The sequence below is a fragment of the Emys orbicularis genome, chromosome 5 (genome assembly GCF_028017835.1).
Source record: "Emys orbicularis isolate rEmyOrb1 chromosome 5, rEmyOrb1.hap1, whole genome shotgun sequence".
Lineage (NCBI taxonomy): Eukaryota > Metazoa > Chordata > Testudines > Emydidae > Emys > Emys orbicularis.
Genome location: NC_088687.1, coordinates 122,667,308 through 122,681,073, shown reverse-complemented (window position 1 = coordinate 122,681,073; position 13,766 = coordinate 122,667,308). Strand labels below are relative to the sequence as shown.

The 13,766-nt window shown below is 42.4% G+C and overlaps 1 protein-coding gene across 1 annotated transcript in view; it reads left to right on the top strand.

Annotated features, from left to right (window-relative positions):
• The first annotated feature begins 990 nt into the window (after positions 1–990).
• Positions 991–13,766, top strand: part of AFAP1 (actin filament associated protein 1) — a 118,535-nt gene continuing 105,759 nt past the window's right edge. Inside the window, exon 1 of the mRNA XM_065404910.1 lies at positions 991–1,060. Coding sequence (XP_065260982.1) covers positions 991–1,060 — 70 coding nt within the window. The remainder of the gene's footprint in view (positions 1,061–13,766) is intronic.

Here is a 13,766-nt window from a genome sequence, read left to right as displayed (position 1 = left end):
ATGGTAAATCTCCTGAAATATAGCGGTCCTTTCTTTCACTGACCTGTCCTGTCTTCGTCCTTCAGCCTACCATTGTTTGACTGGCAGGTATTAGTATTGTAGAAGGCTAAGGAACTTTCATTATTCTGTTGCCAGTATGTAACCCTATATAACCAGTATAAAAAGAACCTGTATAAAAAGAAGGACAACACTACAGAAGATTTAGGGCACAGTCGAGCCTTCTGTCCCATTCCACTTACTTTATTATCTTTTAACAGTTAGCTGGATGCTAAGTAGTTTAAAGCCATAATCAGAAGGGTAGCCGTGTTAGTCTGTATCCACAAAAACAATGAAGAGTCTGGTGGCACCTTAAAGACTAACAGATTTATTTGGGCATAAGCTTTCGTGGGTAAAAAGCCCACTTCTTCAGATGCATGGAATGCAAATTACAGATGCAGGCATAAATATACTGACACACGAAGAGAAGGGAGTTACCTTACAAAACTCCCAACTCCCTTCTCTTTATGTATCAGTATATTTATGCCTGCATCTGTAATTTTCAATCCGTGCATCTGAAGAAGTGGGTTTTTACCCACAAAAAGCTTATGCCCAAATAAATCTGTTAGTCTTTAAGGGGCCACCGGACTGCTCGTTGTTTTAAAGCCAAAATGTGACTTTAAAAATATTTGTTTTAAATTAGAGACCCCGTTGTTAACAGCAGCATTTTCATTGCATTGCTTTTAAACTTCAGTGAATATAGTTTTTGTTTGGATATAAACATTTCATCATGGGGCTTACAACCCAAAATGTAAAATTTCGCTAGTATTTGAGGATGAGAAAGTGAAACTAACTACTGTGTTTGTGTGGTGTGCAACAAATGAACAGACTTCATTAATGGTGAGAAGTTCAAACTCCTTAATATTTTAAGATATTATTAATTCAGACAGACTTTTTAAATAAGATTTTTTTGTTTATTTTTTTTTTTGCCTGACAGTGCCTCTTTAAGATTGAATGGTGTTTCAAGTGGGACGTAACTGGGGAAGAAGTTTACAGTGTTCTGCTTCAGACTGTTTTCCTGAAGGTTTGTGAAATGTTTTCCTGAAAGTTTGTGAAATGAATTCTCCTAGTGCAAGTTAAGACTACAGCATCATGGCTTTACTTGGGAAAAAATCATATTTGACCTCTGGTAGATTTACCTGATTAAAGAAAACAGAATTAGGATCCTTTGAAAATATTAACATCAGGGAGTTTTAGGGCTCTTTAAGACATCTTTGATTTCTCTTTCCCGTTACCTACTCTAGCTCTAGAGTGACCAGATGAGGGAAAGAAAATATCGGGACACATTGTGGGGGTGGGAGGGGTGCAAAAAAAAAAAAAAAAAAAAAAAGCCGAGTCAGTCACGCCTATCTAGCTCTGGCTCAAGCCAGATGAAAATAGAAAAGTGTTAAGAATGAGTCTTTAGAGGGCAAAAATCAATCTCATTTGGCCATGAGTGAGAACAGGCACTAAGAGCTGGGCTTGTAGATGTCATTTATACACGCAGTGGCAGTCCTCAGGTTTTTTTTATATCTAAGTATGAAAGGCACACATTTATTATGTCCTTCAAAAGACATTTAAATTTTGGTACAGTTGATTTTTTTGTTGTTGTTCTGTGGGCAAAGTGTGGGGGGAAATTGAATCTCAAGAACCAATTCAATTTAATTCAGGGATTGCAACTGCAGATGAAATGTTATAGCCTTTTCTTTAGGAAAGGAAATGGTCCTGTCAGATTAGAGGCTATTGAACCCTCATGCTAATTGCAAGAGCAGTTATGTGCACAGTCTAGTAATTATCTGTAATTTTAAGGAAGACAGATGTAGCATTAGCTTCTGATTTAGATAACAGCCTTATTAATTTTCAAGTGAGCAGCAGAAGAAGCAGATGGTGAGATGAGGGAAGTAGTCAAATGTTTGCCATTGATAGCTCTTACTTTTGTGTAATAAATTTGGCTAGTGATTGGCTAAGACAGCAGGGTCCTGATTGCTATCAGGACTCTAACCAGCTGGGTCCTTCCTGGGGCTGTTTTCAGAAGGCTGGTGCATGCTAATGTGTGTACTGCTGAGGACATGACAAGTATTGTTTTAGTTATGATGCCATGGGATGGCTTTTATATAAGTAGACACACTGATAATACTCTGACACCAACAGATCCAAGGCTTCCTCAGTGAGATTCTTTTGTCCATGAAAAGCAAAACATGTGAACAAAAAATCGTCACCTGTTACAAACTGAGCCACTTCTTTAAAAAGCAGCAAGGTGTGGGGATTTTTGCATTTGAGATCTTGGTGGAAGCGTATTTGGCAGTACTGTCCCTTTAATGTTACTTGGGATTATAGGAAGAGCTGTTCAGTCATGCACAGCACCTTTTTGTCAAATATTGTTGAGCATGTTATTCAGGAAACGATCCAGCGACTTAAGGTACTAGACAGGTGGCATGCACGATTCCTGGTGAGGATCTTGTTAATCTGCAGATAGCCCGGCCACCACTGATAAAAGCATGACACAGACAAGGGGAATTGCATGCAGTCCTCCCAGTCATAGAATGCAGCTGGCCAGGTCATTTTTTTTACCTTCACAATAACTATCAACTCAACTGACCCCAATTGGCAGCCGTGTGGACAGTTTCAGAAGAAGCTAAGGATGGCATCAGCATGAAGACACCTCCAATAGATTGGTCAAAGATGGGGCATGCAGGTGGTGGGAATTGCACACTGCCTGTGCTGTGATCATTCTGTGGATGAGGAGAGGACTCCTTCACCAGGGCCATCATTCTGGCACTTTTCACAAATACTAAATTGACTCCACTGGTGTCCCTCTTAGTGAATGCATTCAGAATCATGTTAACCTACGTGAGAGTACAGCATGGTGAATGTATGTAACAAAGTCAGAGGATACCACATACGGACTTGTGTGTTGCAGCATATAGATGTTTCTTTTATAGTAATGACACTTAGTTGGAGTGCTGCATGCATAATTTTCAAAGTCAGTTAGTTCTGGCAGCACTGAATCTCTGGACATATTTCTACAGTGTTATGAAACATTGTACCACTGGAGAATAATTTGCACGATTGGAAAGGACCAGCTTTAAATAAGCAGGGAGCAGACACAATGGGCAGGTCAGTTTCCTTAATTATAGTAGACTACTGGATTAAATGATGAGGTCACTGTTTCCTGACAGCTGATTTATATCTCTCCTATTCTGCTTCTGGCGGGATGAACACAAATCCAGCTCTTTGTGTATTTTTCTCCTTTTGCCCACGAGTGAAATTATCAAGTATTAAATGTCAATAATTAAAATAACAAACCACTGATTTTCTTCAAACCTGGCTTGATTTTTAGGTCAGTGGAGCTATTTATGTGAGCAGGGACTGGAAAAGGGTTTGCAGTGTCTAACCCAAAGGTCGGGTAAGAAAAACAGATGCAAGATCAGATAGGGCACAACTGTTAGAGCAGAGAGAGTGTGAGATCATTGTGGAGGGGAGTGCTGAAAGAAGTGGGTTTAAGGAGGTATTTCAAGGGGGCAGAGAAAAGGAAGACTTGCCAAACATATGGGGCTGCATGACAGAATGCAGGGAGCTTAGAGAATAATAAGGCAAAGGAAATTGATACAATATAGGGAGTGGAAGAGGAGCAGGGGGGAATGAAAACAACGGGGTCAGATTTTATGTAGGATTTTGTAGAGGAGAATATGGGGCTTGAAACTGATATTGTAAGCGACAAGAACCCAGGAGAGGAGAGGTGGATGGAGTAGTAGGAGAGGAAGATGATTTTACCATTAGCATCTAGTGTTTTTGTGTTAGCATTTAGACAAATTTGATTTAATTTTTCATTCTTGATGCTCAATTCAAATGACATCTATATATCATTAAAATAGTGGATCAGATTCTCATCTGGTGTGAATTAGGTTAATGCCATTGAAATCAATGAAACTATGGAGATTTACACCAAGTGTGGTTCTGGAGCATCACATTTAATTAACAGTTTTGATAAGAGGACACACTTTTTATGCAGTTCTGATGACTATTTGTTCACTCACAATCTGCCTAGATAGTGTATAAAAATATTTTAGTGGGGGTTGGTTGGTTGGGTAGGGTTTTTTTTTTTTTTTTTTTTTTTTTTCCAGTCCATAGTCGAAGCTTCATGTTCAGGAAGGCAGAGGTAATTTTTGAAAATGTTTTCAAACAGATTTTCAAGGATGTGCATTTTTTTCAGCTAACTCTTCCCTCTGGAAACCAGTACTCTTCAAGAACATTTTGACAGCCAAAAACTAAAATTGTATTCAACATTGGTGAATTAAAGCTTGATTTGTTCGCACAATATAGCAATGCATATTTATGCTTCATAAAGGTTTGCAGGTTCCACCCCTAAGTACAACATTGTAAATATGACTAATTAAAGCAGTATAGCACTTACATGATTTTTCAAGATCTATATTATAATTTGTGTTAAGCGGAGAAGCCTGATTGGATAGATCTTCAGCCAGCCACATGTTGTTATAACTTAAAGCAATATAATAAAAATCCAACAGACAGAAAAATCATGTGCAGATTTCTGCTGAAGTTCTGAATATAAGCATATTGCAGATAAAACTGCAGCTGTTGTCCATTAAATTCTCTCTGAGAATAGCTGCTGGCATGCTCTATCCTGCCTTCAGTGTACTGTAGAGAACCCAGTTGAAAAACAGGTTCAGAGCATGTCTCATATTTCACTTACATGCATGCAATATGCCACAAAATGCTGAAGTCACTTTTTTCTTTTGAAATATAACCTCTCTGTAACAGTGTTTACTGTCTTGATAGAGTTGGGCATAGGAATTACTGTGTAGGACTTTTCACATATTTTTGGACAATTGATTCTCCTATACAATCTTTTGGATTGTCTGTTTTGGCCCTTGTGCTCAGCATAGATGTAAATGTTCTACAGAAAGTACAAGTTCCAGTTAAGATGATGATATTTGAAAATTTAGGAGTTTTTTGGGTCTGAGTAAATAACACTTAAGTGTCTACGTACACTCAAATGACTTTTTGTCATATAAGCGAATATGTATTTAAGTGAGAAAGTCTCCTTGTTTATTTTAAAGCCCTTAAAATGAGTTTATTTGATAAAATATCATTTGCCATTGACGTCAGTGGAGCCCGGATTTCACCAGTGTCTCACCTTCTTTTCTAATCGCTATATAATATGCATTTTCAAAACTGTCATTTGTCCTATTTTTTTAGGAAATTTCAAATATAGTTTAGACCCTTGGGGCCAGATTTTTAATGGGTTTCTAAAAATGCACTTGCAAAATGTACCTGTTCATCAATTTTTTGTGTGTGAGCAAATAGCTGCAATTGCAAGCACATTTTTAGAGCTTAGTCTTTGGTCTTGAGGATTTGGCCCAGGGAATTCAAAGTTAATAATGAAGGTCCATCCTTGGTTTATGCCATTGTGCCTAGACATTACATCTGATGTGGACTTATTTTTAAGTGTCGGGATTTATCCAAACCTCGTAGAGACCTGACACTACAACCATTCTGCCAGAGTTCCTACTCCACTCCAGTCCATTGTGCTACCAGCACAGTGGACCTGCAAAGTAAAGCTTTCTAAACTATTTGGTCTTAGTTTAATGCCGTGCGGTATGCACCCAGCACAAACTGTCTTAGACGAGTAGCTGGGCTCTGAGTTACTGCACATACTTCGTTTCACTTCCTTTGCGTTCTCCCCGTAGATTGTAAAATGTATCTTAATGCAAATTTTGGTAATTTGCACTGTCCAAACCCCAGAGTGATGCTGTTCATAAGCAGGAGAGAAAAAAGAAACCGCAAGAGACAACTGGTTAGGGGAAGTTAATTGTACGGATGGTAGGAATACAAGGAACTGTGGGAGTTTAAATCAACAGCACCACAGTTACTGCTTTCTTGCTTTATACAAATTAAAATAGGTAATTTGTAGAAATGCACAAACTTCTTGTTGTCAATTAGGAACTGGCTTATGGTTACTCCTGTGGGACAAGTCTTCTCTCTGGGGGTTCACTCCAAGTATGTGATCTGGATGCTGGAGGAACTGTGCACAGTGAAGTGGGTGGGTGGGGGGACGTGCAGAGCAATTGTTCCAAGCTGCAGTGTAGGAGGAGTGTAGACTATTGGGGGTTTTGCTTAGTGGTTCTACCTCCATTCTTTCTTGTACATGTCTATGGAGGGGGGTTCTTGCATCCAGTAATGCTTCATTTCCCAGAAACCTGCTCCGCTGCCAGGAGTTCCCTCTGTGTGTGTTGGGCTACTCCAGTGCATGCTACATGGGACTACATCTTAAATCCACCTGGACACTGCAGCTGGTGCAGAACACAGTGGCCCACTTGTTAAGTTGGGCATATCTTTTCTGCAAGTACATTAAACCAATTCTCTGTGATCTGCACTGCTTGTGTCTTGGTTCTGGAGTCGATTTTAAGATGTTGGTTTTGATCTGTAAAACCATAAATGCCCTGTGTCTTACCTATCTAAAAGACCCAAAATTCATGGAAACTTTTGACCTTAATCTTTCTGTCTCAATTCTCCATCTGTAAAATGGGGATAATAACACTGCTCTACAGCCAAAATGCTTCTGAAATAAATGTAGTCAAACTTTACTAATTCTAGGTCACTGAGAACGAAAATGATGCTTAAAATTGTTGATTGGCTCTAGTTTTCAAGATATGCTATTGGGTCAGTATATACGACCCTTGACTTGGGAATGGCAGAGGATAAGTGAGTTATAAAGGGAAGGGATCTCAATTTAAACCAGAAATGACTAAAATACATCTTTGACTGGATCTATGAATAAATCTATGACTGGGTTTGGACAGTAATTGCTTTTTAGGCAAAACAATGAATGATGCAATCTGAAGCTGGTATTGCGTCATACATGATATGAATTGCATCATGTTATTCCTAGAAGTCATGGATGATGCAATCATAACGAAGCTTACATCACTCTGCTGAACAAGTTGCCCTATATCAGCTCTAGAAATCATAGTGTCGTGCTCTCTTATTTGTCAATGTTTGATTTTGCAAAGGGACACATTTCTGTTTAGCCAAAGTGAGCAGAGATGCCTCGTACTTGTGTGAACAGTGCAGATAACTTCTGCTATGTTTGTGGTGAAGTGACTTTTGCATCACAAAAGCGCAGTATAACCACTATGGTTAAGAAAGCCTATCACCTTTATTTTGGCTGCAAAATTGGAGATCAGGACAAGAGGTGGGCCCCACACATATGCTGCAACACTTGTGCAACAAATCTTCGCCAGTGGTTGAACAGGAAAAGGAAATCTATGCCTTTTGCAGTGCTAATGATTTGGAGAGAGCCAACAGATCATACCAGCAATTGTTACTTCTGCATGGTGCCTCCAGTTGGGAAAGGTGTGTCAAAGAAGAAAAAGTGGACTGTGCATTATCCAAACATTCCATCAGCTATACGCCCAGTACCCCACGGAGAAGGACTGCTGGTTCCTGATGCACCAGAATCATTCTCACTTGAGTCAGACGAGGAAGAGGATGAAACTTCTGGTCCTGAACCATCAATGTCACAGGACCCACATTTTCTCCCATCTTCCTCCTCTGAACCACACCTCATAACACAAGGTGAACTGAATGACCTTGTCAGGGATTTGGAACTACCCAAGAGTAAGGCAGAGCTGTTGGGCTTCAGACTACAGCAGTGGAATCTCCTGGCAGGTGATGTTAGGGTTTCCATGTTCCGTGACCGTCAAAAGGATCTTGTCCCATTCTTCTTCATGGAAGGTGATCTTGTAGCCTGCAACAACATCGATGGTGTGATGGCAGCCCTCAACATCGTTCACGATCCAGATGAGTGGAGACTGTTCATTTATTCATCGAAGACGAGTCTTAAAGCTGTTTTACTGCATAATGGCAATGTTTTGCCATCAATTCCAGTTGGTCATGCAGTCCATGTGAAGGAAACCTATGACAACATGAAACAACTTTTGAGGTGCATAAACTATGACCAACATCAGTGGCAGCTTTGTGGCGATTTGAAGGTTGTTGCTCTCTTGCTTGGTCTGCAGACTGGATGTGTCTGCAGACTTGGTCTGCAGACACAAAGTACTGCTGTTTTCTCTGCGAATGGGATAGTCGTGCAAGAGATTCCCACTACATCAAGAAAGATTGGCCACTCCGACAGTCATTGGAGCCTGGGAGGAAAAGTGTTCAGCATCCACCACTTGTTGAATCAAGGAAGATTTTGTTACCACCCTTACACATCAAGCTGGGTCTGATGAAGAACTTTGTCAGGGCCATTGACAAAACACAAGCAGCTTTCAAGTACCTCCGTGGAAAATTTCCAAGGTTAAGTGAAGCTAAGATAAAGGAAGGTGTCTTTGTTGGTCCTCAGATTCGTGAACTTCTTCGAGATGATGCATTTGACCGTGCACTGCGTGGCAAGGAAAAGACGGCATGGAAAGCCTTCCAGTTAGTGGCAATAAATTTTCTCGGAAACAACAAGGCAGACAACTACAGGTTGTTGGTGGAAAACCTCCTCAAGGCATACAAAAGCCTTAGTTGCAACATGTCACCAAAGATACATTTTTTGCACTCTCATCTAGATTTTTTTCCACCAAACTGCGGAGCACTGAGCGACGAGCACGGCGAGCGATTTCACCAGGACATTGCAACAATGGAGAAATGCTATCAGGGCAAATGGAACCCATCAGTGCTTGCAGACTATTGCTGGACAGTGACAAGAGATGCTCCATTTAATGAATACAAGAGACAAGCCAAGAAGCGCCAAGTAGACACTGAATAGGACTAAACTATGTACATAATAGTTTTTTGCCTTTTGCTTCATAATAAATTTTATTTATATAACCCTTTTGCTGATTTTTAAAGTGTTACATAAACAGGACAGGTGAAATATTATCATGTAAAGCAACCATAAACACATGAAAAGACCTAGGTTTACAATTTATGATTAAAACTCTACTATCTACACAATATACATAGACATAAAATGTAAAAACTTAAATATCTTAGAAACAGTAGCCAATCAGTTGTTTTAATTGTCATATTTGAATTCAGCACATCAAAATACATAATAAATAGCACATTTTATCTCTGAAGCAGACGACTTCTCAAAAATTGTAGACCAGTGTAATACCTCCTATTTTACAGTATTGTGAAAATAAATTCATTAATATTTGTGAAGCACTCACATACTGTAGTGATGAATGCCATAGAGAAACCCATGAGAAAATTAATTCTGTCTTTAGAGCAGGGTTTGAATAGTGTGCAGTAAATGAGGCCTGGGCTGCATGCTGAATAATGAGGAGAAAACAAAATATGGAATAGCTGCTCATTAAGCGAGCACCATCATCCTGTGCACTGAGTGTGGCAGGGTTCCTGTGGAAAATAAAGTATATGTTTATATAAAGTATGGATTTCATATAATTAAAGACTGTACCATATTGCAAATGCACAAGTGGGACAAATTAAGATTGCACAGGCAACTTTAAATTCAGGCATTTCCAAACTTTTGAATGCTTAACTTTGCAACCTTCATACCATTCTTTTGTGTGCAATGTTGATATAGTTTGAGACTTTGCTGTTTTGGAGGACTTGTTGAAACCTCTTGGGGATTTATGTACTTTTTAAAAGGCTCTGCTTTAAATTTCTGTTACACTGACAGCTATATTTGACAGCCCAGGCAACATAAGATTTGCCAAATATCAGAGAAGATAGGAAACTGGAGATAGAAAAGATCTATACATTTAATCAGTCTTTCAAGTTCAGTTTTTTCCCCTATGTATTTTCTAGGGCTTTTTCCGTTCTTGATAGAAACTATGGTTCAGACCTTGAAGTCCTAACTTGTTTTTTTGTTTCACTCTTTCTTGCTCAAAAGTGGGTGGAAGGACTTTTGGATATGGTCCCACGAAATCATCATGAAAATCATCATGGTTTTATCATTTAGTTTAGTAACAAACTAGACAAATACTCAGAGAAGCTTTAATGTCAAATTCACATAATACAAAATATTCCTAGTTTGCATGGAAGATAATCTATTTAAAATATTCATGCCTATGAATGTAAAAGAGGTTTTAAGTGTTAGCTACTGGTGATTGAGGTATTGTTACAAGAATTAGACAGCTTAGTACAAAAATAGAAACATGACACTGAAAAATCCTATGGTTGCCTTCTGTGTATGTCTCCCTCCATTGTTACATTTGTTTGTGTTTCAATTGAATTAGTTAATTTGCTTTCTGACATTTTTGTTCTTTGAGTAACACATTTTAAAGACATCCTGACCTAAAAACAGATAAGCAGGCAGTCCTCAAGCAGGGTCCATATGAGCTTATGGGGTGTATTGTATGCTTTAATTCCTTTTATTTAACATGCATTACCCATACCCTTGAGTCTTTGTTGTGTATCTGGCCACCATCTGCTACTGAGATCTGGAGTCTTGGGCAGAGCTTTTGTCTTCTATCACACAATTTCTGTCAACCTTTTGTAGCATATGAGACTTCCTTGCCTGAGCATGTTTGCTGGTACTGTAATAGTTGCTTATCTTCTGTGGTTTGACCAGGACTGGCCCCAAGCGGCGGGGGGGGGGGAGCTGCAAATTTGGCGGCAGGTCCTTCTAGGGCCGGCTTTAGGAAGTGCGGGGCCCAATTCAAACAGTTTCGACGGGGCCCCAGCAGGGATGACTAAAAAAAAAGCCACTTAAAAAGAACCCTTTCATTTCTTCCATGTATTATTTACTTTCCATGACTATATAAATAATAACAAAATTATATATTACATACATTGCGTCATATATTAATTAGCTGATTTTCACTTTCATATTAGGAAAATAATTCATGTTTTGATAGTTGTACAACTGATTTTCTTCAATAATGTTTATTTTATTAAAGTTTATAAAATATTTCCTTATTAATATAAAATTGTGCCCTCCTCCCCCCCACAGCGCCTCCCGGCCCACGGAAACAAACCCTGCTTCCCCAGTGCCGCCCTGCCGAAACAGCTGTGGGCCGAAAAGGAAGAAAAGGAAGGTTTGGGGGGGGAGGGGGCTGTGTGTGACATAGGGTGACCAGATCACAGCAGTAAAATAGGACCCGACCCCTCCCCGCTCGGCCCCACCATCACATCCCTCTTCACCCCCTAGCCTCCCGCTGGCTTGCTGTGTCCCTCCTAGTCAGTCCCCCACCCACCACTTGCCTCCTTTCACCTTCTCCCTCCCCTGCCAGAAACCCCCATGCCCGCCCCTAGAACCCCTGCTGGCTCACTGCTTGCCTCTTTGCCCACCCGCCGCTTGCCCACCCGCTCGCCGCTCGCCCCCCCCCCCCCCAAGTATAAAGCCTCATTCAAAGACCCAGGGGTCACTATATTACTGCACACAGCAGTCAATCAGTGCAGTTGTAGATAAATCTCTGCATTATGCATTTTTGTATAACTTTTATATGACTTTGTATTGAACCTTGGTAATGTTATAGCTGGCCCCCAAGGTAGTATAATTAAGGTAAAAGAAAAATGTCTTTTTGCTAGAAGTAGAATAAGATCTTCCCCCCACTTTGTAATCAATTGACCTGTTGAATGAATGAGGTGTGAATGAGGAAGGTGTGGAAGGCAGGCACTTCCAGACAGCTGCAACCCTTGGAGAGGGGCTGGGAGCCAGCCAAGGAGAGCTTTGCCCAGGGCTGAGTGGGACAGAGTTTGGGTGCAGGCTCCGGGCTGGGGCACGGTGTGGGGTGCAGGATGGGTGGAGGGGTGCAGGCTCTGGGAGGGAGTGCGGAGGGGTGGGTGCAGGCTCTGGGACAGAGTTTGGGGGCCGGAGAGGGGGTGGTGGGTGCTGGGGGGGAGGGGACTGCCATCACATGTGGCTTCCTTCCTCCCCTGCTGCCCCTCACCATAGCCTCGGTGGGGGATGGGGCTGCCCCTTGCCCAGTGTTTGCAGGAGTGGTGGCTGGGGGGAAACCCAGTCAAACTCTGGTTTTACTCTTTCATTGATGGGTCACGTTAACCCCTTACAAACCCCTTCCCGCCTTTCTCACCCCCCTTTTCTACTGGGCTTGTTTGATCTTTTTGGTGGAGCCAGATGAAAACCACAAACCCCAGCGAGAGCAACAGGCTGGAAGACTAGACTGAACCCACCACCCACCCAGTCTAGTCCATCCCAGAGCCCAGGACTGAGGGCAAATGTCCCCCCACCCCCGGGCCACCTGCTTCCACTCCTGGCCTCTCCGAGCGCTGCCAGAGATTCTGTGTGGCTGCATCGGGTGGGATTTCAACCGGACCCCCCTCCCCCCGGTAAATTCACCCCTGTTTTGCGACCACTCTGCACCAAGAGCACCTTCCTTCCCTGCCCTAGAGCTGCTGGATGGCTAGAAAGCTGAGCTGGGTGTTTGATCGATCCGGAATATTATCGTGCCCCCCCCCCCCAAAAAAACTTAATGTCCACACAGCTTGGGGGGGGGGGGATATTCCTCCCCTCCAAAGCCGGTCTATTTTATTGTTGCAGGGCAAATGAAGGAGCCAGAGTTTAATGGAAATATTCAGCCCCTACAGTGGTCTTGCAGCAGGGGAAGCAGAGTTGATGGAAAGGGAACTGGTTTGGATAGGAGCCCCCCATCCCCCTCCTTTGCAAAATAATTTGGGGAGGGGAATCAGATCACTCCGTGCCTCAGTTTCCCCTCTCTTGGGGGAGAAGGGAGAGATAAAAGTCTCAGCCTGCTGTGTTGCAGACCTTTCGCATTCTCACCTCTTGATGTATTTGATTTCCTCCTCCAAACCTCCCTCTCTCTCTCACCTGGAATTCACAGCACTAAGTACTGGCTCGGGGCTTTCTTCCTGGGCTACATGATCCCGAGTTTAGTTTTGAAACAGACACAGGCAGGCACAAACTCACCCTCAAACAGCAACACCACCGAAAACCACAAAACCAACCCAATATTACAAACCTATGGGGAATCACGGGGTCAAACACTCACCGACCGAAGCCCCAGCAGCTGCTAAGGTGAGTGAGGTCCACTGCAGAGATTCCTGTCTCCCACCGGACCGGAAGCCCCCTAGGTGTCTCCTCCAGGTGAGTGCTGGGGAGAGGGGAGGGGAAGGCTGCAAAGCACATGTGCCTTCTCCTCCCCTCCCCCCTCCTGACCTGCAACAGCCGCTGCTGCCTCTGCCAGCCAGCGTCTCTCGTTGCCTAGCAGCAACAGCTGCTGCTTCCGGGAGAGCCACAGAGCTTTGCTTCAGGCAGGGACACTGCCCGATCTGCGCGGGGCCCTCTTAGGGGCGGGGCCCAATTCAGGGGAATCGGTGGAATCGGCCTAAAGCCGGCTCTGGGTCCTTCCCTCCGAGAGGGACTGAGGGACCCGCCGCCGAAGAGCCGGACGGGCCGCCCCTCAACATTGGCCGCCCCAAGCACCTGCTTGCTGCGCTGGTGCCTGGAGCCGGCCCTGGGTTTGACGCAACACAGGAGCTGAGTTAGTGCACGAGCTATGAAGCAAGACTTGGAACGTCATGGTGACAAGATGATGTGAACCAAAATAAACTGAGACACTGCAATGCAAGAAACTCAAATTTCTTCATTGGTAAGAATAGTGGAATCTGGAAAGGAAAGTGAAATAAAATTCCTACAATGAACTGAAAAATAAGCATGGGCTGGGCTTCCTATTTCGTTTGGACTGCAAGGTGGAGTGAGATCCATATGTCTGGACTTTTCAGAGTATATTTTGGGGAGAAAAAAACATTTTTTGCTTGAAAAATAAATCTTTAGAGGAAAACTTCAA